The sequence below is a fragment of the Alternaria viburni genome, assembly GCF_023758015.1.
Source record: "Alternaria viburni strain BMP 2772 chromosome Unknown scaffold_12, whole genome shotgun sequence".
Classification (NCBI taxonomy): Eukaryota; Fungi; Ascomycota; class Dothideomycetes; order Pleosporales; family Pleosporaceae; genus Alternaria; species Alternaria viburni.
In genome coordinates, this window is record NW_026055781.1 from 889,904 (window position 1) to 916,890 (window position 26,987).

The 26,987-nt window shown below is 56.6% G+C and overlaps 10 protein-coding genes across 10 annotated transcripts; 6 read left to right on the forward strand and 4 right to left on the reverse strand.

Moving 5' to 3' along the window:
• Window positions 1-613: 613 nt before the first annotated feature.
• On the forward strand, window positions 614-1,286 carry PCB4 (putative proteasome subunit beta type-4; the record flags this gene model as incomplete). Its single annotated transcript, XM_049355198.1, has 3 exons — window positions 614-710; window positions 760-1,009; window positions 1,085-1,286. 3 exons carry the CDS (start codon window positions 614-616, stop codon window positions 1,284-1,286), a joined length of 549 nt encoding a protein of 182 aa, XP_049210594.1.
• Window positions 1,287-2,296: 1,010 nt separating this feature from the next.
• J4E79_006328 (uncharacterized protein) lies at window positions 2,297-3,848 on the reverse strand (the record flags this gene model as incomplete). The annotated part of the gene is made up of 4 exons (XM_049355199.1): window positions 2,297-2,848; window positions 2,898-3,354; window positions 3,422-3,450; window positions 3,501-3,848. 4 exons carry the CDS (start codon window positions 3,846-3,848, stop codon window positions 2,297-2,299), a joined length of 1,386 nt encoding a protein of 461 aa, XP_049210595.1.
• A 1,372-nt stretch (window positions 3,849-5,220) lies between these two features.
• On the forward strand, window positions 5,221-6,164 carry J4E79_006329 (uncharacterized protein; the record flags this gene model as incomplete). Its single annotated transcript, XM_049355200.1, has 3 exons — window positions 5,221-5,475; window positions 5,521-6,081; window positions 6,132-6,164. 3 exons carry the CDS (start codon window positions 5,221-5,223, stop codon window positions 6,162-6,164), a joined length of 849 nt encoding a protein of 282 aa, XP_049210596.1.
• A 992-nt stretch (window positions 6,165-7,156) lies between these two features.
• Window positions 7,157-8,470, forward strand: J4E79_006330 (uncharacterized protein; the record flags this gene model as incomplete). The annotated part of the gene is made up of 1 exon (XM_049355201.1): window positions 7,157-8,470. The coding sequence occupies one exon, from the start codon at window positions 7,157-7,159 to the stop codon at window positions 8,468-8,470; it is 1,314 nt and encodes a 437-aa protein (XP_049210597.1).
• A 375-nt stretch (window positions 8,471-8,845) lies between these two features.
• Window positions 8,846-10,561, reverse strand: J4E79_006331 (uncharacterized protein; the record flags this gene model as incomplete). The annotated part of the gene is made up of 2 exons (XM_049355202.1): window positions 8,846-9,116; window positions 9,186-10,561. 2 exons carry the CDS (start codon window positions 10,559-10,561, stop codon window positions 8,846-8,848), a joined length of 1,647 nt encoding a protein of 548 aa, XP_049210598.1.
• Window positions 10,562-10,710: 149 nt separating this feature from the next.
• Window positions 10,711-13,752, reverse strand: J4E79_006332 (uncharacterized protein; the record flags this gene model as incomplete). Its single annotated transcript, XM_049355203.1, has 5 exons — window positions 10,711-11,558; window positions 11,620-12,394; window positions 12,948-13,432; window positions 13,493-13,592; window positions 13,678-13,752. 5 exons carry the CDS (start codon window positions 13,750-13,752, stop codon window positions 10,711-10,713), a joined length of 2,283 nt encoding a protein of 760 aa, XP_049210599.1.
• A 453-nt stretch (window positions 13,753-14,205) lies between these two features.
• Window positions 14,206-16,926, reverse strand: J4E79_006333 (uncharacterized protein; the record flags this gene model as incomplete). The annotated part of the gene is made up of 1 exon (XM_049355204.1): window positions 14,206-16,926. One exon carries the CDS (start codon window positions 16,924-16,926, stop codon window positions 14,206-14,208), a length of 2,721 nt encoding a protein of 906 aa, XP_049210600.1.
• Window positions 16,927-17,083: 157 nt separating this feature from the next.
• On the forward strand, window positions 17,084-19,045 carry J4E79_006334 (uncharacterized protein; the record flags this gene model as incomplete). The annotated part of the gene is made up of 3 exons (XM_049355205.1): window positions 17,084-17,119; window positions 17,170-17,580; window positions 17,603-19,045. The coding sequence occupies 3 exons, from the start codon at window positions 17,084-17,086 to the stop codon at window positions 19,043-19,045; spliced, it is 1,890 nt and encodes a 629-aa protein (XP_049210601.1).
• A 1,204-nt stretch (window positions 19,046-20,249) lies between these two features.
• J4E79_006335 (uncharacterized protein) lies at window positions 20,250-23,121 on the forward strand (the record flags this gene model as incomplete). The annotated part of the gene is made up of 2 exons (XM_049355206.1): window positions 20,250-21,063; window positions 21,119-23,121. The coding sequence occupies 2 exons, from the start codon at window positions 20,250-20,252 to the stop codon at window positions 23,119-23,121; spliced, it is 2,817 nt and encodes a 938-aa protein (XP_049210602.1).
• Window positions 23,122-24,585: 1,464 nt separating this feature from the next.
• On the forward strand, window positions 24,586-26,506 carry J4E79_006336 (uncharacterized protein; the record flags this gene model as incomplete). Its single annotated transcript, XM_049355207.1, has 2 exons — window positions 24,586-25,454; window positions 25,501-26,506. The coding sequence occupies 2 exons, from the start codon at window positions 24,586-24,588 to the stop codon at window positions 26,504-26,506; spliced, it is 1,875 nt and encodes a 624-aa protein (XP_049210603.1).
• Window positions 26,507-26,987: the final 481 nt, after the last annotated feature.

Here is a 26,987-nt window from a genome sequence, read left to right on the forward strand (position 1 = left end):
TTTCTCTCTCTATATAGATTATTAATACATTTATACACTCCTCTCTGTTCTACAGAAGACTAACCTGCCGCGTCTGTCACAGGTTTCATGGTGCCTCGGGGGTACCGGTAAAGTCATGCGCGGCCGTCTGTGTATCATCTGAAGGGTGGCGGAGGAAAAGCTCAAGCACACGTAGCCGTGGCTTGTATTCGAGCAGTTCACTGTAGACGTTGCGACTGTGCAGGCGACATATGGGCACAGCGGGTGCGCGACGAGTCCAGTCCTGCCAAGGCCGAGCTGGCCCAAGCTTCATGTGTACGGCAGCCGCGACGCTGGGAGCTGCCTTCGCGTGCGGCGTCAACACCACCACAGCCATAACCACACCAAACGGTCCTTGCCGCTGAACCACCACGACCGTGAATCCGGACGCTGACGTTGCCTGATCTTACGCCTCCCCGCCCGCCTGTCCACGCCCGACGACAGTCGCCTTCCCTCCCCACAGCCACCACCCCAAGCTCATCACCATGTACGTCGTTCACAAGACGCGCTATCTGGATACTGACTCTTGCACAGGGAGGTCTTGCTAGGAATCACCGGCAAGGACTTTACCCTCATCGCCGCCTCCAAAGCCGCCATGCGTGGCGCCACCATCCTCAAGGCGTCCGACGACAAGACCCGAGTACTCAACACACACACGCTGATGGCCTTCTCTGGAGAAGCCGGCGATACGGGTATGACAGGAGCGGCCACGGCGACTAGCGGTAGCTGACGGTGGTGCAGTCCAATTCGCCGAATACATCCAGGCAAACGTACAATTATACTCGATGCGCAACAACATGGAGCTGTCACCCGCTGCAACTGCCAACTTCGTCCGAGGAGAACTGGCGTCGGCGCTGCGATCAAGAAAACCATACACGGTCAACTTGCTCCTGGGTGGATACGACACGATTGCCGACAAGCCAACTCTCTACTGGATCGACTACTTGGCGAGTCAAGCACCGCTCCCATACGCCGCACATGGATACGCACAGTACGTCCCACCCGCTGCCCTCTCCAATGCAGCACCTCTCGCACGTTCAGGCCCATGCTAACACGGTACTGCCAGGTACTACTGCCTCTCTCTGCTCGACAAGCATCACCATCCTGACATCGACTACGAACAAGGCATGAAGATCCTGCGTATGTGCACCGAGGAGCTGAAGCGACGTCTGCCAATCGATTTCAAGGGCGTACTGGTCAAGGTCATAACAAAGGATGGCATCAAAGACGTGGAGTACGAAGACGACGTAAAGGTTGCGATCCCATAGAAGGCCATGGGTCAGCCGAGGCTAGACCATTCTACCAGATGATTTATGCACAGCAAACGGGTGCCATTACGATCATGACACTCGGGCATGATAGATAACGACGACAAATAGTCAATTGACATTAATGACTTCCGTGTCGTGCTCTGTCTCTTTCTTGCTTCTGAACCTTGCAGACCTCTTCGCCAACTCCGTGCACGATGACATAGGGCTAAAGGTCACGAATCCAACAACGACGAGCCATGGAATCAAAGAGTCAGAGCAACCATGACAGACTGACAAGTACATCATACTCATAACGCATGCACGAGACATGGGTATGTCCTCCAAATAAATCGACACCGCAGACTCATCGCCATCACTGAAGACGACCCAACGAGAAAGCAGCTTCCTACAGGAGTATCGCTCTCCGATCCCACGCCACCGTAGTGACTGGCAACTAAAAGACAGAGATGTTCTGATAGTCGTGGCTGGGATCGTTTGTATTTTTTGATCAAGGAGCGACAAAGGAGGACGAGGGGCGCAGAGTTTTTATACTGACGTGTGGGGGCGCCAAGCCGGTGCACGGGCAGAAGGGTTTTCCGGGCACGGGCACCACCGTGCGATGGAGCGGCAACAGCGACGAGGGCGACGAGGCGTGCGGCCCACCAACACCAACACTGGCGACGGCATGATGCTGCAGAAAAGACCATGGCGCAACCGCAACATTCAATCGAGAACCGCGTAACGTATCTTCAGTGCCCACTTCATTCGACTGCACACATCGACACCGCCGCGCACTCACCCGTCCCACGGGCCACAACATGTTTCACGGAGTCAAAGGCCATAGAGTATTGTGTAGAGTGAATTGTTTTTTTCATTTTGGGGAAGCTGATGAGCTTGAAGCATGTCGCGATCCACCACTGCGGCCTGGAGACAGTGCCGCCGCTTCAAACAACCGCTTTCACATTCTAGTCATCGCAACCGTCGGACATGCGCTTGCCTAGTCGGACTTATTCGCAGCTATGTCGCGCCTAGTTCTTGTATCCGTTCTCGTACCCGTTGGCCATGACCTCCTGGAGACCCTGGGGAGGACCGTTCGCCTGGCCCTTGGCAGTACCGTTGACCGCGCCGTTGCTCATGCCGTTCATGGTCTTCTTCGACTCGTGCATAGCATCCTCGATGGGCTTGTCGTTCATGGTATATCCAGTGTCGGAGGCATCGACAAAGGCGTCGAGACCGGCGCCCTCACGAGGGTACTCCTTCATCAGCTCCTTGTGTCGTCGCAGAGCCTTGTTCATCTCCTCGGGAGAGACGTCGTTCAGGAACACGCAAGTACCGATAGGGTTGGGCACGGCAGCACGGAGCAGACCGTCACGAGTCTTCAGGATAGCCTTGGTGGCCTTGTCGAGCATGTCCTCGTCGAACAGCTCGTGGTCCATGGACAGACCAGCCCTGGAGAACAGGTTCAACAGCCTCCTGTGCTCCTCGTCGCTGAGGAGACCGCGCTGGTTTGCCAATGTCGCCGAGTAGGCCATGTCGATGGAGATGGCATGTCCGTGACGGAGCGGAACCTTGGGTGAAAGCTTCGGAAGAGTCAGCAAAGGCAACGTGCTTAGGGTGCGGTAACATTACTTCGTGGAGCGGACTCCAGGTGTGGCCGTAGGCAATGACACGGTCGAGACCGATCTCGTGGAGGTTGGGCGTCTCGAGCTTCAACATCTCGTGGATACCAGCACGGTTGATCTCATCCGCTGCCTGGAGAACCTCCTTGTCGTTGCCCTCACGACCGAACCGAGAAGTGATTAGCTTCTCGCAGTACTTGTCCAGCAGGTCAAATGTTGGCTTGTGGGCGCAGGTCGAAATCTTGATCAACTCTGCGAAACCGTTTCGTACTTGGCCCTCTGGCAGGGTCTTCAAGAAAGAGAAGTCGAGGAATGTGTGCATCGGGGCGTGGTACGCTCCGAGACGGTTCTTGTAGTTGCCGTAGTTGACGGCGACCTTGATGCTGACACTGGCATCGATCAGGCCAATGACGGTAGTTGGGATACGGATGAAGTTGGTATTTCTTCGGTATGCCGCGCAAGCAAATCTAGGTCACGAGTTAACTCCATTCCTACAGCGCAGTCAGGCCAGAGTGCCTTAGAGCTATTTTTTACCCAGCAACGTCAGTCACCAAACCACCACCCTGCGATAGGTCAGCATTCTGCAACACCTCATTCGGGGTGGAGAACATACCACGACAAGGACGGGCTCCTTTCGGATGATGCCAAAGTCGGTCATCGAGTCAACGATGCTTAGGAGAGTCTCCATGGACTTGGCCTTTTCGCCGATCATGGTCTTGTGGATCGTCAGGGGCAGGTTGTAGTGGTCGAAGTACTTTTGCATCTCATCGCCATAGACGTTGTAGATGTTAAGATCCATGACAGCCAGGCAGCGGCCCCAACGCTCGTAGCACTTGGCCAGGTTGTTGTTGGCAGGGTTGAAGACGCCATCGAGGAAGGTGAAGTCATATTCGATCTTCTCGTATCCCTCGACGTGGAAGCCGTTTTGGGTCTCGACAACGGAAGCTTTGAGGTCTGACATGGTGAAAAGAGGTGGAAAAGGTGTGAATGAGATACGTTGAGTTCTGCGGGGTCAGTGTACGCAGGACTGCTCTATATAAATGGCGACAGACCGATATCGTCTGGGACTACTCACATAGCTCGCGGTACACGCTCTGCCTCCATTGGCTCTCAAAGGTCGGCAGCGCTCCAGACAACGTCAACCATACGCATTATTCTCGTTCATGATGCGGCCACTCGTGGATCCCTTGTTGTTTGGACTTGGTGCCACTTCACTTCGAGCCAAACTAGGCTCCTACTGGCCAGCCATGATGAAATGACTTCAACAACATTGCCCTCCCAGCGGTAAAACCCGGTTCCGGCACATGGGATATGCACTTTACTCATGCAACATGGGTTTTTGCGGGCTTGGGCACAGCAGAACCATCCTACTTGCCTTCGGCCAAGGACGAACTCGGCGTAGCACAAGCCGCGAACCCATCTAGTGCCAACAACGGAGTCTCTCCCGTGGTGGAGTGAATGAGATACACTACATACAACTGCGGGGCAGCCATCGAAATCACCTCATATCCACTTCAGGATTCACATCGTTCGATTGCTGACGCTCTGTGGCAGATGGTGGCAGAGTCCCCATTTGCCAGCGAGTCAGAAGAGGTGCAGTGTGTGCGCAGGGCTGATAGTGCGCTACCGGTAGCCATACAGCGGCACTTTCTTACCCCTCAGTCCAGGGACAAGCTGGAAAATTGTGACATTCAGCGAGATCTTTTCGATTCTAGTTCCCGCTTCGGGTAGATAGAGTTTGGCGGATCCAGGATCGTTGAGGTATATTGCCTGGTAGAGGTAAGCGTACGTTGTCATGGCAAGTCCTTGTGGCTCCGTAGTCGGTTAGCGGACACAGCGAGCTCTAGATCGTTGACGACAGCCACACCCAACTCAACGTCAACACTATACAGGACCGTGTATGCACCAATGAACCGCCCCACATGAGCGTCGCGTATCCGCATGGCATAGTGCGAACTCGCCTCAACCGGTGCCAAGGGCGCTTTGACGCGTACACGGGAGTGTGGCATGGAAAAGGCAGGATACGGCGTCACACCTACATTGGCATCCCACCCTCAATAATGGGGTTTTGCAGGAAAAGCAATTTGCGCGATGTCAATTGCTAATGTGCTAACATAAGGAGTGACATCTAGACGCCTCCACGGAGGCAGATTGGGTGCTAAAGCAGTCGAATGGACTAAGCGCCACTCGTACATGTTCCTGCATGTATTTCGTCATTACTGATCACAGCCCCGCACTAGACCGGACGCGTTGAGGGGCAACTGTGGTAGCTCGGACGCGTCGAGCTTACGACTGTCCGCACAATTTCAGATTGCCATTGAACAACAGCAACAATGGGCAGCTTTGATCAAAGCAAAGCATATGCAGCGCAAGAGGAGGAGGGTGCGTTTTTCGACGATGGGCGCGAAATCGAGCTCCTGCACTTCGTCTATTCACATCCCAACATCGAGAAGATACGAGGATCACCAGAACATGTTCTGGCAGCCATTGACGAGTATGGACGCACAAAGAAGTATCTCATGAATGTGGGAGAGGACAAGGGCCGCATTGTCACGGACTTGATCGCGGAAGTAAAGCCAAAAACCATGGTATGAATGTCCCTGCACTCGAATTACACCCCTAACAGCACGTAGGTCGAGCTCGGCGGCTACGTAGGCTATTCATGTATTCTTTTCGCAGATGCTGTACGAAAAGCAGGCGGCGAGCGATACTTCAGCTTCGAGCGCGATCCCGCCTTTGCGGCTGTCATCATGTCTTTGGTCGACCTTGCAGGCCTCACCGACCTTGTAAAGGTAATTGTGGGCTCAAGCGACGAAGGCATTGCGCGGCTGGCAGCATCGGGCCAACTGAAGCAAGTCGATCTCATGTTCCTGGACCACTACAAGCCTGCCTACACAACAGACCTGAAGCTCTGCGAGGAGCTTGGCCTGGTCACAAAAGGCTCCGTGTTGGCAGCAGACAATGTCATCAAGCCCGGAAATCCGCCGTACTTGAAGTATGTCAGGTCGAGCGTTGAGGAGAAGGTCAAGGAGGCTGGAGAGGGCGGTCAGACAAACCTCAGCGGCATTGCTGAGACCAACGTCAAGATGTACGAGAAGAGATACGGCAAGGCCAAGTTCAGCGAGAGCAAAGGCAACCCGAATCTCAAGTACGAGAGCAAGCTGGTAAACAGCTACGAGCCAACGGGCGTACCTGTGAGTTGGAGCGCCGGCCGTCTCTCACGCGCATTTACTGACGAGCACAGGACGGCATCGAAATCACACGATGCGTTGGCTAGAAGAAGGCATCATAACTTGGTACATGACGCGTTGTAATCTTATGAATCGCGAGTTTCAGTACTGGTGGGTCCTGAGCGCCTCGGCGCGGCGACGGTACCCGGCTGCTACCAGCTACAGGTGCCAGCAATGCCTCAATGCTTGCAAAAACAAACGGCATAAACAGATGAATCTATAGTTTCATGAATTCTGCGAAGCATCTCTGCGAGGCCGACATTGACAGACTGTGGTGATGTTGTGACCACGGCATGACACGTCGCGGTCGAGGAAATAACCATGAGCCCTGCATCCGCCGCCCAAACCCCTCAACCCCCATCCGCCGATCGCGGCCAGATCGCAAACAGGATCTACTACGACCAGATCGCAGACAGGATGGAGTCTAGGGTTCCACAATGTCGTACATGAGTGAAGTAACGATGACGTCTAGACTAGCGAGCAAAGCCAGCCTTCTCAGGCCAACAGCTTTGTCTGGGCGAACGTAGCCGCACGCACATCAATCACCTCGCCTATGCATGAACGCATTGCGTGACTACGAGCCGTCCGTCTGCACCGCTAATTCCTACTTACTTGCAGCCCGCATTGCAGTGCAGCACAGCTTGCAGGCTTTTGCAAGGGCATAGTTGAGACCTCTCTCGGTCCTTTTTTTGATAAGGTAACGCCGTTGGTGGTGTGTTGGGAAACGTCTGAACGGTGAAGACTGTGCGAGAACAAGTGCCGAGGTCACGAGCACTTCTCTTCCATCAACAGCAACGGCGAAGACATGGCAGAGGGAAAGAAGGATGCCGTGGTGCCGTTTTACTATAGCCATGTGTGGAAGAATGTGCTTCTACTGGCTCTGAGCGCTGTTTGCGCGCCTGTGTCGGCAGCGCTGGTCTTGCTTGGTCTTGCAGTGTCGCGACTCCATGGGCAGCACAACGCAACCTTTTCGACCGAGGATAAGCAGCATGTGGCGGCGGCACGAAGACGGAAAACTATCCTCGTCACTGGGGTGTCCATGACCAAAGGGCTGACGATTGCGCGCAACCTGTCGCAGCATACACCGCATCGCATCGTTGGCGCCGACATCTCTTCTTTATCGCCAGGTCGCTTCTCCAGCGCTATTGCGAAGTACTACTGTCTGGACACACCGAGTGGCGACGATGCAGAGCCATACATTGACTCCATTCTCTCGATCATCCAACGCGAGAAAGTGGACCTATGGATCAGTTGCTCCAGCGTTGTCGCAGCCGTAGAAGATGGCCAAGTCGTCCGCCTAGCAGAGAAGCAAGCAAGAGAACAAGGCCGCCATTTCGAAGCCATCCAGTTCCGGGAAGACGTTGTCGAAAAGTTCCATGAAAAGGACAAGTTCATCGACTACATCGAGTCGCTTGGTCTCCCAATCCCGGAATCGCACCGCTGCACCAACCCACATGAAGCGCTCGATGTGCTCATGGGTGAGCTGCACAGAACGCCAACGAAATCAGGAAGAACGGTACCAAGACGACAGTTCATCATGAAACCCATCGGTGTGGACGACAAGGCCAGGAACAACATGATGACGCTGCTGCCATTCAATAGCCCAGACGCCACAGCCCAATACATCCACTCGCTCAACATCACCAAAGAGAACCCGTTCCAGCTCCAGCAATTCATCAAAGGAAGCGAATACTGTACGCACGCCCTCGTCATCCGTGGAAAAGTAAAAGCCTTCACCAGCTGTCCCAGCCTAGAACTCCTCATGCACTACGAGCCGCTGCCTGCCTCGTCGCCCCTCAGCAAGAAGATGCTTGGCTTTACCGAGCGCGTGTGCAAGGACGGCGGCGAAAGCTTCACCGGCCACCTAAGCTTCGACTTCCTAGTCGAGAACGACGACAAAGGCGCAGCCGCCAAGTTCTACCCTATTGAATCCAACCCGCGCGCCCACACGGCCGTCGTGCTCTTTGAGCAAACTCCCGAAATGGCAGAAGCTTACCTCTCCATTTTCAACAGCCCTAACCCCTTGTCATCGAAACACAAAATTGGTCCTGTTTTCCCTCGCTCCCCGACATACAGCTATTACTGGATCGGCCATGACTTGGTGTCTTTTGTTGTCCTGCCGCTTCTTGATTTACTTTTCGGCGTCGCGACCTTCCAGGCTGCTTTCAATGACTTGGCGACATTTTGGAGTCATGTTGTCGGTTGGAAGGATGGGACGTATTTGTTCGAAGACCCTCTGCCCTTTTTCGTTTTGTATCATATCTATTGGCCTGCGAAGTTTCTAGAGGCTTTGAGGACAGGGAAGGCGTGGAGTCGGATTAACGTTAGTACTACGAAGATGTTCGAGGGATGAGTATGGCGTGATGTGGGTCAGACTGTAAAAGAAACCGGGCTGATGGGGGGTTACTAAAAGCGTAACGGCCGTTAGAAATGTGTTTATAGACCGTTTGTGAAGAGAATTTGTGCCATTGTCTGGACGTCCTAGCTGGCATCACATCGCACTGCTATGCTATGCTTACTCAAAAGTACGAATCTACGCGACCGCAACTCGTTGTTCGTGGATCCCTCTTCACCAAGCACTCTCCTTCCCCCTCAGTCCAAACTCACATCACTCTCCGTCTCCCAAACCCTGCCAATTTCCATATCCCTAACGCTCGACCAGACTCTTTCCAACTCTGCAGAGGTGGAGATACGAAGTCAGTATATATCTCAAATGCACTTCATACCGTCAAAACTTACCGGCCGAATCCCTCCTGGCCTTCTTCTTCAGCTCCGCAACGGCAATCGCCATTCGTCGCTGCAGACGAGTCTGCTGGCCATGTAGGGCACGAGCCATAGCGCATCGCGTGTAGCAGTGAAAGGCGATGCGATGCTTCCTAGTGGTACCAGAGAGACGTTGGAATGAGGCCTTTCGCGGCTGGGTTAGCGCTAGAAGCTTGGTGTTCCTAGAAGATGACGAAGGAAAGATGGCCGTGATACGGGATTTGCGAGACGTAGTGCTGGAATATGTGATGCGGTGGTATATCCCTTTTGGCTTGTTCCTGGTCGCCGTAGCTAATGAAACGCACCCTATAGATCTTGTGCCGCTGTGTTTGTTGTCATCGTTGATGGGTGCTGCGAGTGAGATTGCGGCAGCAGTGCCCATGACCTGACTGATTTGCGCGCCCAAGGAATGGCGCTGGTCTGCTTCGGGCGCAATGGAAGTGGGGATGTGTTCGTCCGTAGCGACTTCTACACATGCGCCGTTCCAACCGCCTGAGTTGAGCAAGTGAACTGGGCGGTTCGCGGAGTCAACGCCCGCTTCGCATTTGCGCCTGATGTCATTTCTCTTGTCCTCGAAGCGTGACAGGGCCTCCATATCCTGGGTATCGATAGCGACATCAAGGACTTCTAGACTATCAGGCTCGTCTGACCAGTTTTTCGTGTCGCACTGTGTATGCTTTTGTCCCAAGATCTGAGACCCCAGCGTATACGTCCCACCATCTTCTGAGTCTCGATCTGCCTCGAACGTGCGCTTGGTGCCGTTGACGATGCTCAGCGGAGGCGCAAGGCCATCTAAAGCATCGGAAACCTCAGTCACCACTTCGTCTTCGGATTCTGCCTGTGGAACGCTCTCTTCGACACCAGAAGCCTCTTTCTCAGCTTCTTCAGCAGCATACGAAGCCTTGAGACCCTCCCAATCCCCCTTGACCCGTAACTTGGCGCGCCTCAACTCCACATCACCCTTGGCAAGGGTCAAGTCATGCATCATCTCAGCGACACGTCGAATCTGCTTCAACGGTACGACTTTGGCTGAGAGCTGCTGTCCAGCACCCTCCTTCGCTTCGGCCTCTTCTTCTTTCTTAGTCTTGGGCTCAATTCGAAGATCGCGGAAGAGATCTGTTATCAGTTGGAAATTGTGGGGCTCGGGATTTGCATTGATGTCTTCAGCCCGGGAGCGCCGTACATCGTCGCTCATGAGAACTTCCTCGCGAAGGCGTAGAACGAGGCCGAAGGCGCGACGATAGAAGGAGAGGAAGTCAAAGTTACTGTGTATTTCGTTCTCCTGCAGTTCTGACCTCATGGTACCTAGCAGGTTGGCGTGTGTCTCGTCCTGCTTGTCGAAATCGGGTTTGCGTACCCTGGCCTTGTCCTTGCCTTTTCGCCTTGGCTTCGAGGGCGTGATCTTGGTTGCTAGATCGGCAAACGTGCCTCGCAAGTCCTCTGAGATCCGTCTAGCCTGTTTGCAGTCATCGTCTGATGCGCCTCCAACAGCCTCTTTCCGTCGGTAGAGATGGTTGAAGACTGCATGACGCCTCAGCCAACGGTTATTGTCCGGGTTCGGGCCATAGTAATCGGAAATCTTAGCCTCCAATGGCAAATCACTCCGTAAACCGCGTTTCACTCCAACTTGTTTCGGCACCCGAGGGAGGTACCTGGAAGTGTGGCGGAAGTCCGTGGCCATAGCGCGGCTACTGGTGCTACCCGAAAGGAGATAGCGATTGAGAAAGTCGTTAGGGTGGGTTGGTGGATCGCCGTGAAACAAAGCTCTTGACCTAAGCGTTGAGCACAGAATCAGTGCGTGTCTCACATGTAGTTCATACGCTGAAAATCTTACCCATGCATCTTGATCAGATAGTCGAGGTCTGGCCACTGGATGTTCAGACCGCCGATTTGGCAGGCGGCGTTGTAGAGGTGAGCGAGGCCATTGATGAACCACTGTATCTTGGTAATGGTAGTATGGTGGTAGATCTGGTTGTAGTGCCACATTGAAAGTCCCGCGAGCGTCGAATGAACGGTGATGAAGACGCTAGCAGCCATCGGCACTTCTCGCGAATTCAGAACATCTTGCAGCCAGTCCAACAGCCTGTCTAGAGGCTTCAACAGGAGGGTACTGAACTTGATCTCTTCTTTGCACATGTAGTCAGGCTTTGTTCCCTTGGCCCACATGCGGTCTTCGTAGTCGACATGACAACGGATACATCTGGCGATGTCTAAGCCGTGCTCGGTGAGGTCGCGTAGCATCCGACGACAGTCGTCGCGCACTGCCTCTTGGATGTCGAGAACAATGGCAAGGCCGAAGGGTAGGTAGTCTTGTGATGTACTCTGATGCAACAGCATCTCTGCGGTAAAGTGATCCCACTTTGGAAGCTTGAGGTTGCCCTTGCGAATAACGTCGAAGAACCTCAAGAATATCATGAGAGGGTGCTCCTGGATGTCGTTGCCAATACTGTCCTTCATCGGGCGCTTATTCGTGACGTAGCTCTTGATCAAGACGGCAGCATCATCCAGACAAAACAGGTGATGCAGTGCCTTTTCAGTGAGCGGTGTTGCTGCGTTCTGTACTCCAGTGTTGGGAGCTGCTTTGATCGTATCGAAAAGCTGACGGATGAGTATGGCCAGGTCTCCTGGTAACAAATCGAGCTCCTCCATCAGTGCCTTGACGTTCTGGTGCAAATGATCTAAATGCAGGTGGACGAAGTCAGTATCTACTTCACATGCAATTTGTACAGAGACACTTACCCTGGGCTAGGTCGGTCACTAGCGCTGCGGTCATCGCATTGACATGGCCCTCATGGTAAGTGACCCACACCTCGTAGACGACAGCCCGTATGCGGTTGAACTTGTAAAGGAAGCAGAGTACAAGAAAGTCACGGCGCAACTGTTCTTCCTCTGCAGTCAGCAGGTTCTCCTCTGGTATCGGCGCCTTCGTCTTCGTCTTGGAAGTCAGAGGCTGCTGCTGCTGGCTGCCGTCATCCATGTCAACCTGGTCCCGCTTCCGCATCTTCTCAAGTAAATCGTCCTGTTCGTCTTGGCTTTTGTTGGACTCGGCGGGAAACTGGATGAAGACAAGGGTAGACGTGTCAGTCTTGCCGTTTCGAGCCTTATTGATACCGGGGACAAGATCCTTCAGCACCGCCATGAGCGCTTCTAAGCTGCCATTGAAGTATTCATGACCCAGGTCCGCCGTGTTATTTTGTTTGTGATATTGCGTTACCTCCTTCCTTGACCGGATAGCGTCTCCCAGGTCGTCGATACCACTGGTGTCCGCGAGCGGAATGCTCGTAGCGGCTATGGCGTTGACGAGCTGCTCCTGTTTCTGTAGCGGTATTCTGTAGCCCTTCTTGTTCTTTTTCTTCTTAGCCTGGTCTGCAACCACATTTGCAATCTCCACGCCACGTTGGAAGGCTGTCTGGAGCAACCACGCTTGGAATTGGTCGGTGTAGGTCTTGTAACGCTTGACCGTCTCGGGGAGTTCATTTTGTCGGTAGTAATCCATTTCTTCAGTAGACTGGATCTGCAGCCGAGGAACTGAATACCGGCGACAGTAAAGACGGGGAGGAGGACTGATGGCGGCAGATTAAGCTTGTGGGGCAGACTTGCAAGTGCACCAGAGGAAAAATCACATGGAGACCTGTGCTTTCTGACATAGGATGAATGACGAGTAGAGGACGAAACTTCAACGACAACTCGCGCTCGAGCAGAGGACTCACACTTGCATATTGCGCAGGGCCAAGCCGGGAAGGCGTAATTATGGCCCACTGAGATTTCGTTGCTGTGTCAACCCTGATGTTACCAGGTGGTGGCCTAGAGACAGCAGTTTAAAGTGAAAGGAGCGCGAATCCCCAATACCATAGCCCCTGTCAGCTCTGAAATTGTCACGAGCATCTCGTTACAGCTAGCATGGTCAATGGGAGACAGTCGCTGTGGTCGGCTGGAATTCGTCGTGGAATACATAATCCGGGACTGTATGCATGGTCGTGTCGGCCGATGGTAAAGCTTTTCTTACAGCAATGAGCGCCATTCCTTGCTAGACGGCCTCTCCAGACCCAAATGGTCACATAGCTGACCCATGTGATCGACGCCCCAGTACCCCTCGGTCTCTCCTCTCGCGTTGGTAGCTGTCGCACATGGTCAACAAACACTTTCTGATTATCCGACAGAGCACCAATTCTGCGCTTACCGACAAACCATGGCAGCCCAAAGGCGCCGTCTTCAAACGCCTTGGTAGTGTTTCCGCCCAGAGCCTGCTTCACCTCTTCGGTCTTCGTCCTCGCGATCACCTTTTGCGCCTCTTCGTCACTGCCCAAAACAGTCCCAAGGATAGCCTGCAGATTCTCCGGCTTAGTCGGGTCGTTCCAGTGCGCCCAGAAATTTTCGTAGCAGAGCTCTATTGCGCGTTCAAGCTTTTGTGGGTGAGAGAGCGAGAGAGATACCAGGGCGCGCTGGATGGGCAATGTGCTGACAGGGAAGCCAGGCGGAGCATCTTGCAGGATGGGCACGTTGAACTGTTTCGACAAGCGCTGGCGCTCCGTATTGATCCACTTGTCTTTGTCTGTATGATGTTAGAGGTCAGGGTAGACAGTGGCAAGTCTGAGAACAAAACTTGACATACTCTTAATGTTCAGCGGCGGTGTGTTCCCACAGACCTTCATCAAACCCCCAAGCAGGATCGGCACATATTGCACCTCGACCTGTTTGAAGGCCTTTGAATTCTGCACAAACGCTTCGATTAGCACCGCATTACACCTCTACGTCTCAAACGTGCTTCAACCTATACCACCACCCAGACAAACTCACCTTGAGGACGTGGAAAGCAATGTAGGCAAACGGGCTCACAATGTCCACGTAGAATGTAATCTTCGGCTGAGACATGACCGGCTTTCTTTAGAGAGCGAGTCTGTGGGAGCTGTTGTGGGGATAAGACAGGGGGTGCGACTTTGTTCCTGGCACCATGCCCTATGTATGTAGGTTCTGGGTGAGGAGTCGGGACCGGTGATCTCATAGCCGGTCAGAATAACCGAGGCACAGACGGCGATCCATCTATTCGCAGGCGCGTATCTACGTACACCGATTTGGCAGCTCCGAGAGATGCTGGTCACTGTCAAAGAATATGCAGGATCCAAGGAGCTGTTGCTTTACGCCGAATATTCCCTGCGACTGAGGGCTGGAGGATGCGCTGGCGACCATCATCTTCGGTGTCACGCAAAGCAAGTGCAACAGCCGCACACGTAGTTCGATAATGACAAACTTTGGTATCTACCCTGCGCCTATAACACAGCTACTCGCCTTGAACTCATCACTGAACAGGATCTCCTCGGAGTGCCTTCAATCAACCATTACAATGTCCCTCTCTAGGCCCAGCTGCGATGTGCCATTCGTAATGGCCTTTACCTCCCCAGCTACTTCATCCATTTCCTTTAGAGTAAAGTCCAGCAAGTAGCTCTCGTCTACCAACTCCTCTACCCGCTTGTAGTGTCTCTCAGAGTACACCTTGATAGCATCCAGCACGTCCTTCAAACTGCCCTTCGCCCCTACTTTCCCCTGCGGCCTCAAACTGGCTAGCCGAGAAGCAGGGTAGGACTTGACCACAGTCCATAGGATTTTTTGAGCGATCGGCGCGGTGCGGACGTTGGTGTTCCAGTCACGGAGGCGGATGAGCAGTTTGTACAGCTGCTCGTCTGCCAAAGAGGCGAGTACTTCGTCAACGGTATGGAGACCTGAAAGGCTGTCTGCATCTGGGTGCTCAGTCTCTACTACCGACTTGAAGAGGGAGAAGAGGCGGGCTGGCTGGTCCATTTGGAGGGCGAGTACGATGGCTTCGCGGTAGTTGCCGGCATACGTGTAGTTTTGTAGTTTCTGATCGAGTTCGACGCGTTCTGTCTCTGCAGTCGTCGCAGCTTCCAGCGTGGAGCTTGTTGTATCCTCCCAGAACGTGATGACACTGTCTCCACCACCAGAAACCAAGGCGCCTGTTGTTGGATGTGCGGCGAGCGCCCAGACACGGTCGGTGTGGTTATCGAGTGTGGTCATGGCCTCGCCCGAGAGTGAGTCCCAAATCTTGACAAGCCCATCACCAGCTGCAGAGGCTACTTGCGGACCGCGCTTGTCTCGTGCGTCGACGGGTCGGTAGGGCAACCACGACAGCTTCAAAACACTGTTGGAGTGGCCTTCCAGGGTGAGCAAACAGCTGTAGTCTGCTAGGCTCCATATCTTGACGGTTTTGTCGCCGCTGCCTGTTGCGATCAGGCCCTTGTTTCCCGAGTTTGGCGCCTGCGACGCCTTGGGTGCGAACTTGACCGACCATACGCCGCGTTTGTGGCCCCGAAGGACACCGATGGCCTCTCCCTCTGCGGCGGAATAAATCTTGACGGTGCGATCCTGCGATGCGGATGCGAAGAGACTGCCAGAGGGGTCGATGTCGATGGCGTTGATGTCTCTGTCGTGTGCTTTGCGGGTGTACTTGGCTCGCAGTTTGCCCTTCATCTCTTTGGTAGTATCCCACCGCTTGACGGTCCTGTCTTGCGATCCGGTCACGACGTATGCGGGAGGATGCGAGAGGGGGTCGGTAAAGGCGGCTGACGATTCCTGAGGTATTGTATGCGGCAATGCAATCGCGCCGAGCGACTCGGCGTGGCCAGTGAGGACTGCGGCGCAAGTGTAGGATTCGTTTGCGGGATCGATTCGCCATAACCGCGCCGTATTGTCTTTGGCACCTGTAGCAAGCCAGTGGCCTGACCAGTCTACGTCCAGACAGATGACGATGTCCTCATGTCCTTTGAGCAAGCCGACATCCGCACCGAAGTATCTGCCCTGGGTTGCGTCGTCTCCATCAGACTCGTTCAACGTGATGATGCGGATGTCTTCCGAGTTGGTGTTGAGCGCCAGTAGCGACTTGTCTCTGCCAACGTAGGCAATGTCGATGACCTCGTCGTGCGTTCCCGAGACGCGGCGGAATATGGGGAGCGGGTCGATGGTGTCCTGCACGCCGAGCGACTCGGCTGGTCTGAGGGTGTAGAAGTTGAGCACTTGGTCGGCATGGACCGAGACCAAGTAGGGTAACGAAGGATAGCAGAGAATGTTGACAATCTCGTCCGTCTCGGTTCCAGGCGCTTGCTCTCGGGTGAGCTCTCTGCCGCTGGACGCGGACCAGAGGCGCAGTCGGCCGTTCTCTCCACCCGAATACAGCGTGTTGCCGTCGGGGAGGAAGCCTGCGCTCTCGATGCCTTCGAGAGCAGCAATGGTGCGCTGCGCCTTCCACGTGTGCGAGTCCCAGACAATCAGCGTCTTGTCTCGGCTGGCAGACACGAGGGCCTTTTCGTGCGGCGAGTACTGTAGCGAGCGCACGACGGAGACGTGCGAGTCGAGCACGGCGGCGCTCTTGCGCTTGTGCAGGTCCCAGATGCGTATCCGGCCGTCTTCGGCACCAGAGGCCAGGCGGAACTGCATCTGGCTCTCGCCCTGGGCGTGCTCCAGCTCGGCAGCGTCTGGGCGCGACTTCCTCTTCCTCTTCCTGTTGTTGTCGGGGGCGTCTGGGCGCTCCGCCACCTCTACCTCGAAGAAGTGCAGGGCCGAGACGACGCCGCCGTGGCCGTGGAAAGCGTGCGTCGTGTAGCCGCCGACAATGTCCCAGATCTTGACGACGCCGTCTGCGCCTCCGGTTGCAACCAGCGTGCCGCTGCGGTCTGTGGCCAGGGTGACTACGGGCGATGTGTGGGGCCGCAGTGTGCGCAGAAGCTCGAGCTCGATGGTGTCGTCGTCCGTGGCCGGGGGGTGGAGGGCGAAGAAGCGCATCGACAGCGACCGCGAGCACACGACGAGGTGGGATGCAGCTGGCGTCAGCACCAGGGCCGTGATGGCCTCGCCGTCGCCCTCGACCCTTGCCAGCTCCTGGCCGTTGGTGAGGTCGGACAGCAGGACATCCTCGCCCAAGCTGGCGGCCAAGATGCGCCCGTCTTCGCTGAGGGCCAGGCTGCCGCCCGCGTAGATGGGCTGCAGGGTGCGAGCGACGCTGTACGTGGTCTTGACGGCAGCTCGTTGCGCCGACATGATGGGCCGTGTGGTAGAGGCAGAGGCAGGAAGCGTATGCTGGGCGAGCTGAGGGCGCAGGAAAAAAGTTTATCGATAAGACGGCCCCACGGCGCGCTGACGTCTGGCGGCGCGTCTCCCGCACACGCACCGTGCCACCACCACCACCACCACCACCATGGGCCGCCAAGCCTACCTGGACAAGATGGCCTTTGTACGGACCCCGCCAGCGCCGCGCGCACATGCTGGCTAACACGGTGCTAGGGGCGCTCGGCCTTTGCGCCCACGCAGGCCGCATCGCAGTCGCCCGCGTACGTCCAGCTCGAGTCGGCGCAGGCTGACGTCCCGCCGCGCTACCACGAAGCGACCGCCAACAGCTACGTCCAGCTCTACGACGAGCGCGGCAGCCCCATCAACCCGCGCTCCCACCAGTACGGCAAGAAGCTGCGAGGCGCCCAGAACGATGTGCTGGCCTCGGTCGGCGTCGTCGAGCGGCGACACGCCCCGGCGGGAGCCTTCCCGCGCGCCAGCCACGACCGCCTCGAGCTGCTGGAAGCCGAGGACACCGTTGGGAATGCCATTGCACTGGCGACCACGCTCACCGAGAACCTGTGCACCTGGTGGATAGGCACTCTCAGGGAGAGGATTCTGGCACGTTCCTGCCGCCGCCCTCTCGTGCATCCACTAACCGGCGCAGACGTTCCACTATCCCCATGCCCTCACCTTTGCCCAAATCGCCGCCGCTGAGCGTGCCCTCTCTGGCGCCCCCATTGTCTATGCCGGCTTTGCCGCGCGCGTGTTTGCGACCATGCACATCCAAGCCGTTGTCTACAGCACCTTTGTTTATCAGCCTGTCGAGCGCTTGCTCTATGCCACACGCGCAACCGCAAGGACACGCAACTTCTTCCGCCACGCCAGGAGAGCCCTCAAGTCTAGCCTTCGCCTCGGCCTCGAGATGCTGTGCTATCCCTTCTTCTACCACGCTGCGTTGCAACGCCTTGGACTGGTGCCCGCCCGCCCACTGCTGCCAGCCTGGCGGTCCCTCAATCCTCTCTCAGACTCGTCGCCTCTGCCGTTCTCTCTGCACTGCAATGCGTCTGAGTCCATGGCGGACTGCATCGGTGCAATCTTGGCCTCGCCCGCCATCCTCCTGTGTGCTGAGCACTCCATCGAGCGCTGGGTCTACGCCTGCGTCTACGAAGCTGTCGAGACGGCCATGATCCGTCCTGACGAGCCCGACATTCCCAGCCGGGACGCCAGTGGAAAAGACCGGGCCTTGGCCGTTCTCGGGCTGCGACGGGAGTCACCGCCCCTGATTCGGGACGCCGTTCACAGCCTGCTCGCAATGCTTGGGTGGGCCCGGCCGGTGTCCCCTCCGAGCGCACAAAGAAAGCGGGCAATGGAGCTTGCACCCGCAATCGCCTCGAGCGAGATCCAGACGCTACAAGTTGGTGGCACTCAGGTTACCGGCGCTACCCCACTCAATCTCCCCGTCCTGCACTCGACAGATCACCCTTCCGCAGAGCCGCTCGATGCAGATGCCATCGCCGTTCCGATCGATGCATTTGAGGACCTGGTGCGATCTACCACCCCGCCAGGGTCGCCGACACAATCGGAGCAGAACGAGAACGGTCCCCGGATACGCATAACGTCGAGGGAAGGAATCGTAGAGATGGAAGTCCGTCTCCCGCCTAGGATACTTTCCACCCACACGCAAGTCGCAGAAGGCTCGGATCCGTTGCAAGACGACGCAGCTGCCGGGTCAAGGAACCGAGCCCGCTCAATGGACGGTCATGGATACCACCGCGTCACGCAACTCTCGTGTGAGCCGGCGCAGATGATCAGTGCAATGGTCAGAGCCCAGCTTGTCGGCCTTGTTATGCTCCCATTGAGGATGGCCACTTTGCGAGCGATTGCCTCACATTTTGTAGCCAGGCAAGAAGGGCATGCAGGGTCGTACCGCATTGTGGGTGGGTTGGGTCTCGGTGAGGGTGTGGGCTGGCGGAACATTGGCACCCAGCTCTCACGCGTAGCGCTCTGTGGTGCACTGGAGCTGACTATCGATCTTGGCCTGTGGGGATTGCAATATCTGGCCATTACAAAATTCGGGCAGAGTGTCTTCGGATGGGGTGCGCTTTGAGCGTATCACTCGCTTGGCAGACGGCACCATGGCCAGTGACATGCTCGGCAGCACCCGATGCAGTGGCCTTGGAGTGGCACCTCTGGCGGTTGTGTTGTTTCACGAGTAAGTAGACTCGAGTGCCGGCATGGACAATGCTCCGAAGGGGAACAGTGGATAACAAGGTCCCCGCAATACCGGTGGGTTGGTCTCTGGTTGGTCACCATGCTGGAGCATGCTTGATCACGAGGCCATTCAAGCGAGGCTTCCCGACGCCGGCGGGTCATTGGTGTTTGTTGGTCCGGCAGTCGTTGGTAGGAGTAGTGGTGGCTCGGAAGGCAAACGCGGCAGCACGTGCAATGTGGCGCGCTCCCGCAGCACCAGCGCGTTAGTCTCTGGCTGGAGAGGACGCGGCGACATTGGGGTTTGGTGCAGTGAGGCGGAGACTGCGGATGGTTCTGTATGTAGACGGGCGGATCAGCAGGGATCGCCAGCAGGTCTTTGTATAGCGTCACAGAAACGTCGCCCCCAGAGGCGCTGCGAGATGCCGACAGAACAGCATGCGCACAGAGAGTATGTAGAGGTAGCCGGGCCAGGGTCTGCAGATGGCAGCTGCTGTGGGTGCCGACATTAGTGAACCCCTTTTCCCAGGTACACAGGGCCCTGCGTCTTTGGTGCGTTCGCGCGAACAGCCACGCCGCCCGCCCGTTCTGCTTGCACTGGCACGGCGCTTTCATCGGTCGGTCGTTCCTTCGTCGGGCCCCTGCACCAGCACCTGCACCTGCCCCGAGTCCCAGGGGATCCTGCCACCCATCTCATCACCGCTCCTTTTTCCCCACCACGCCAACACACTGCCGGCCGACCTCACGCTGAGCGACGCTGAGAGACGCTGCGTGCTGCCACATCCCATCGCCTCGCTGCCCCCTTGGACGCGCCCACGACGTCCCCAGGCCTGCCAGCGCGCCTCCCCCCGCCTCGACTGCGACTACCCGTCTCCGCTGCATTGCCTTTGCGCTTGCTTCCCGCGCCCAGGGCCCTGCTTGTCCGCGACGTACTCGTCCCCGCCTACCTTGCGAGGCCCCGTCGCGTTGCTGGAGGGCCACGCCGGACATGTGCACAGCGGCATAGGCCACCTGCAAAAACAAAGCCTGTAGGGCCCACGACTGCAGCGCCAGCACCTCTGCCGCCCGCCGTAGCACTCGTACAGACGCGCCACCCCATCACCATGTCTGCCAACTCGCTGCCTCGCCCGTCGCGGCCCTCGATCGCTCCGCCCACCGGTCCCTTGCCCTCGCTGCCCGTCCCCAAGTCGCGGAGCTCCCACGTCGGTCCGACGACGCGCAGCTCGCTGCTCCCCGGCGCCGCCAGCACACGCGCTGTGTCCTCGTCGTCGCTGCCCTACCGCCCGACGTCGAAGCATCTGACGTCTCCCTCGGTGCCCTCGTTCCCGCCCGACGCTGGCGCGGCCGGCTCGCTGCCCGTGGGCAAGTCGCTGCGCAAGACGGTCAGCATCGGCTCCTTTCCCCAGCCGCCCAGGCATGGCGGACGCTCCAATCCCACCAGTCCGCTATCCACCAGCTCCACGCCCGGCGGAGACACGGTCGACCGGAGGCTGTCGTCGATATCCAAGGGCCCAGCGCCCGCCCGGAGCAACAGTCTGAAGAAGCCGCGGAGCTCCAACATGGGCGGCGCGCGAGGCCTGCTCCCCAAGTCGCCCCTGTCGCCCCCGAGCCTGCTCAACGGCAGCGCCGACTCCGTCACCGTCGAGACGGCCCATCTCAGCCTCCCCTCGCCGCCCCAGAGCCGCACCTCTTCGCCGCAGGGCTCCTACGCCACCAGCGCAACCACATTCGAAGACGGGGACGACGGACGCGCCGACGCCAAGGCACCCAAGGACGGCAAAGGCAATGTCATTGTCAGCGTCCGCGTCCGCCCCGATGCCGGCGCCAAGGAACCCAAACACGACGTCGAGTGGCAAGTCAACAACAAGCAGGCCCTGATCGCCTACAAGGGCAAGGAGGGCGGAGACTACATTTACGGTATGCTTGCACACGGCGAGGCTCGCTGCACCGGAGCTAATTTGGCCTGACCTAGACAACGTATTCGATACCCAAGACAACAACGCGCGCGTGTACGATGCTGCAGCCAAGCGACTCGTCCGGAGGGTCATGGAGGGGTATCACGGCACCGTCTTTGCCTACGGCATGACGGGAACCGGCAAGACCTTCTCCATGCAAGGAACTGCGACGAACCCCGGCGTCATACCCCTGGCCATCACCGACATATTCTCCTACATCCGGGAGACGCCCCAGCGCGAGTTCCTACTGAGGGTCAGCTACATCGAGATCTACAATGAGAAGATTATCGATCTGCTGGCGGGGCCCGTCGTGGGCATCAACGGCCAGACCGGGCCCGTGGAAGAGATCAAGCTGCGCGAGGACAGCAAGCGTGGCGTCTATGCGTCGCCGCTCAAGGAAGAGATTGTGCAGAGCCCGACCCAGCTCCTGAGGGTCATCGCCCGGGGTGACAATTCGCGAAAGGTGGCGGGTACGCAGTTCAACGCGCGCAGTTCCCGGAGTCACGCTGTCGTCCAGATCGTCGTCGAGAGCAGGGAACGCGCTCCTGGCCCTGCAATGAACGGCGACAAGCGCTCAGCCATTGTCCCGGGCGGCGTCCGTGTTTCGACGCTCAGTCTGATCGATCTGGCTGGCTCTGAAAAGGCGGCGGACAACAAGGAGCGGCGGACAGAGGGCTCCCACATCAACAAGAGCCTGCTCACCTTGGGCACAGTCATTGGCCGCTTGGCTTCGGACAAGGACAAGTCGGAAAAGGACAAAGGAAAGGGCGACAAGCACCTGCCGTACCGAGACAGCAAGCTCACCCGACTTCTCCAGCCCGCCCTGTCCGGAAACTCGCTCGTCAGCATCCTCTGCACTATCCAGATCGGAGCCAGCGGGAGTCCCGCTGCTGTCAACAGCCACACGGGCGAGACGCTGAACACGCTCAAGTTCGCTTCTCGAGCCAAGAACAACATCGTCAGCCACGCCAAGAAGGCCGACGAGTCCATGGGCGCTGCTGGGGATGCCGGCAGCCGAGCACTTCTGGATCGCTACCGCCTGGAGATTGAGGATCTGAAAAAGCAGCTGGCAGAAGGCAAGAACAAGGAGCCCAAGGAAGAAGAAGACGACGAGCTGAAAAAGGACAAAGAGGAAGAGAAGGCGCGCGAGTTGGAAGACAAGCAGCGCCATGAGGAGCAGATGCTTGAAATGCAGCTCGCCCGGACTGCCCTGAAGGAGCGGATTGAGCATCTGAACAGGCTGATCTTGAGCTCCAAATCGCTCGGCGTGAACAACGGTCGGTCCTTCTCGTCGATGAGCTTCCAGCGCGGTTCCGTCATGAGCAATCACCACCACGACATGCGCCCCAGCTCCATACGCTCCTCGGCAAGCCACGCCACCCTCGAAGTCCCAGGCAAAAGACAGAGCACGCCACATCTCCACATGGACGGCTCCGAGGAAGACGACTCGGTCGGGGAGAACGGAGACGGCATTGCGAGTCAGACCGTGCAGATCCAAGCCCTGCAGGCTGACCTTGCGGATAAGAACCGTTACATCGCGACCCTTGAGAAGCGCCTTTTGCATGCCCGGCGCTCCAGCCATTCTCGAGTTTCCATGTCCTTGTCGCACAAACTCACAAACAGCGAGGAGGGCGGCATGATTGCGGCGCTTGCCGAGAGAGACAACGAGATAGTCAACTTGCGGGCGCAGCTGGAAGACAAGGAGCGCATGATTGGCGCCCTCACGTCGGCTCGCAAGAAGAACGACAACGCACACGAGATGGGCAGCGAGTCGCCCGGCAGCCGGCGTACTTCGGGCTACCAACGCAGCGGCAGCGACGGCAGTGGAGTCAGTCTTCTGCCCAAGGGTCCCACATCGCCCGCGCTCAGCGTGAAAGCGCCATTCCTGCCTCCACCAGCTTCCAATGGCTCAACCAAGAACATCGAGGAGATGACGCGTATGCTCGACGAGATGATAACCGGCCGCGTCGAGAAGACTGCAAGGCGAAGCAGTCTCAGGCCCGTCACCGAGGGACCATGATTTTGCCCAGGCGAACCGATGAATCAGCTCGATCGAGATGAAACGAAGTACGGTAATGAGGATGAGATGGGATGTCGGCACGAGCGGCGCGGGGCACAGTACTTGCAACTTTTCTTCTCATTCAGCAACATCCTCAACTGCGAGGAACACATTAGCGACAGGCGTTTATTGGCAACGGAGTAATCATGGCCCAGGAATGGACTGGAAAATCGGATGCAGCGTACGGGACACGTACGCATGCTATGCAGGGGCGGCTTTCTGCTTGTTTACTCATTGCGATGCGCCCCGGAGGATTGTACACTACCACTTTTCTTTCTTCATCTTCCTGTGCCGAGGGACTTTCGATCTGATACCCCCTTTACATAGCTTTCGCGCATCTTTCTTGCCTGCAATACGATATGGAGCCACGGAGAGTAGCTTCCACACCCTCTCGATAGAAAGTGTGCTTTGCACTCAGACCCCGTGCCGTCTTACCAGCTGCATCTCACAGGACCCCGAGTACTGACGTACTATACCTCCGATCCCGAGCTCCCGAGATCGTCTTACTTGCATGCGCATGACAGACTTCCTTTAATACACCTCACACCATCTGACTACACACTGTCTATTTCAAACTCGCAGTAAACGAACCAGTCAACATGCCCAAGTCCCAGGCCGCTACTGGTGTAAGCGACCAGTGGTGTCACTGTCATGGGGTTTTGGCTACTCGGCCCTAGCATCAAAGGCGTTTGGCGCCGGAGACGGGTCGTCCTAGCAAGCACCAGTGCGTCAACAACGTTGCACTAAAAGGCCATTCTGAAACAACGACGTGGCCCGCGCACATGCGACAAATCGAGGCACCCTCCTGCGCCTTCCGCATTTACACTGCAACCTTCCTGGATCCAGCAAGTGCCATCTCCCGCAATCTTACCTTTGATCCTATCTTGGTGTCTGCCGCGCACCTTGAATCGTCGCTTCGGTGCCCTTGGATCGCTTGCTGACCCTTCTCCTGCTAAGGACTCGGACGCTCCTGGATGGAGATCATTTCGTTGCGGGATCCTGCTCGGACGTCGGATTGTTTCTGGTTGTGAAACTCGACCTGCGCCAGGAGGGGCCTTCGTCCAGACACCTTAGGTTGCCGCCCTTTCGAATGCCTTCTTGAACGGCTTCTTGAACGTCTGCTTCTCCCTCTCCGTTGATTCGCATCTTTAGGAAACGAAGAGACCGAGTTACATTCTTGTAGTTTTTTACCCCTACCGGCTTGTTTGCTTTGTTTGATAGGCGGTGCCTACGTCCCCTCCTTTGACTACTTACATCTTTACTTGCTTGTTGGAGCGTTCGCTGCAGGGTCAGTGACGTCTACCGACTGCATATACTAGCATTACAGCTTCGTCATCACAGTGGTACCATACACTGCAGGAGGCCGCCCGACTTGGCCGATATCTTACACCGTCCTCTGAATCCAGCAGGTCTACGGCAACCGACATGCTCAACCAGGCTGCGAAGAAGCTGTCCAAGATGCATGTTAGACGGAATCCGAATCTGTCCATACAGTCGACAGCTCACTACTCACAACTAAGCCCCCCGCCCCAGTCTGCCACCTCGAGTGCGTTCCTCTCTCCCACGGTCCCTTCGAGACGTGGTCTGCTTGCGAGATCCCCGCCGCCGAGTCCGAGCCTTCCGAGCCTGCTACCGAAACACGGCAAGAAGACGACCCAGCCGAGTCATTCAAGATTGGTAAAGCGGATACTCATAGGGTGCTGTGGAGTAGCATTTCTACTGTGGATTGTGCTGAGGCAGATATACGCACACTCACAAGGAGCGGCTGCTTACGAGGATGGCAACGAGGAAGAATGGGAGATGGTTGGTGGCAGTCAGTTGCCCCACGAGCCAGTTGCTCTCGCCCTCCAGGATGCGAAGGGAAAGATGAGGTGGACCGTGTCGATACCGTCCGACTATGAGTTCCCGCTCCGACCGGCACAGTACCGCGACATCTGCCACCAGTCCATGGAAGTCTCAAAGGGTCTGAGGCAGGAGGCGCATGCTTCGTCCGGGTTCGCGAAGAGGATGCTGAACTATTACCAGCAGGATCAGTATTACATCGACGTCCAAGAAGCGGAACAACAAGGCTTGTTGCCACCATCCAAGGCTGCAGGAAGGCCAAAGGGCTTTGTGGAAGATGAGGCTATCAAGGATGGCATCTCTACAGCAGGACTCAAGGTCTGTGACAGGACCTTGACCTATGCTATGGAGACGGAGGATGCAGGCTTTGGCAACACGCTGATGCGCATGTGGATGTCGTACGGTCTGGCCAAAGCTGAGAAGCGCGCCTTTTTCATCGATGACACGCGTTGGTATGTTCGTTCGTGTACCGCTGCTACTCGACACTGACACTCCCAGGCCCTATGGCAAATACTCGTCCTACTTCCAGCCTCCGCCCTCTGCGAACTGCCTCCCGCCTCCTCCATCCCACATCGTACCATGCCCACACACCGCCCGCCACGTCGTCGTCAGTGGGGCGACGCTCAAGTCCACATTCGGCCACTCTTTCACAGACGAGTGGGAAGACGCAACAAAGATGCGCGTCCAACGGCAGTCAAAGATCTTCGGCCTGGCTAGGACTGGCTACGAAGCACTCTTCAGACTTCGCTCAGACGACGAGACCTACGTCCTGCAACGGGCACTAGAAATGTACGGCGAAGTCAAGAGCGAAGGCGGCCTCAGCATCGCCATGCACGTCCGACACGGCGACAAGCACCCCATGGAATACCAATACCAGAAAGACTACATCCCACTAGCGCGCTACGTGGACACAGCGCGCGACCTCTACATTGACATGGTAGAGGGCGGTCTCAAGAAGAAAGCCCAGCGCAGCCTGCTCTCCTCCCCCTTTTCGTCCTCCACCGACCCTCTCGTCCCCCGCCACACAACTTCCAAGATGATACTAGCCTCGGACGACCCGCTGGTCTACGACTCTCCCGAACTAGGTCCCAACAGCATCCGAGCCCAAGACCGCATCGTGCTCGCCACCAAGGCCGCTCTCGAAGCCGCACAATCGCAGCCCAAGAAGAACACGTGGATCGACGAGATTACGGGCTGGGAAGGCGGATTCTACCGCGACGTCTTCTTCTCTCTGGGCCAGCCCGTGGGCAACGCGGAGGACATGAAGAAGGTCAACGACGAAAGCGTCGATGTGCCTGATGGCGCTATGAAACTGCGCGAACTGGTTGGGCGCGCTTATTTGCTGGATTTGAGTGTACTGGGCAAGGCGGACACGGTGGTATGCACGGTCAGTAGTACGAGCTGTAGGCTGTTGGCTATCATGATGGGGTGGAAGAGTGCGATTGTGGAGGAGAAGTGGCGGAATATTGATGGCACGTTTGAGTGGAAGGGGATTATGTGGTAGAGGGTGTGCCTTTTTGGGGTACTTAGGTGGAGGCATGGATGTAGGAGGGTGGATTAGCGCCGGAGCCATGTGTAGGTATGAATAGCAACAGCCGAAAATTGCCTTCTCCTTCCATCTTGTTTATTTCTGCTATTGAGCTTGAAATGTGAGGTGAGCATTCGTAATCCTTGCTATAGACAGCACCTGGCAACGTCACATGTGTGGGCTGATGTATTATCAAGTGTTGATTAAGCTGCCCAGCTCTTCACCTGTTGTCTTCTTATCGAGCCAGTGTGGAGCAAGTCGCCAGGTCTGACTCGAAACCGCTCTCTTCTACATGTGAACTATTGGAGAGTGAGAGTGAGCCAGGAAGCGGAATCACTCGAATCGAAGCGAAGTTAGGAAAGACATCAGGCGGTATCGAGAGCATTATACGAGAGACACAATGGAGAGCAATAGCGGTTGGGGGATGATCATAAAGGACATCCAAGCAAGCACATCG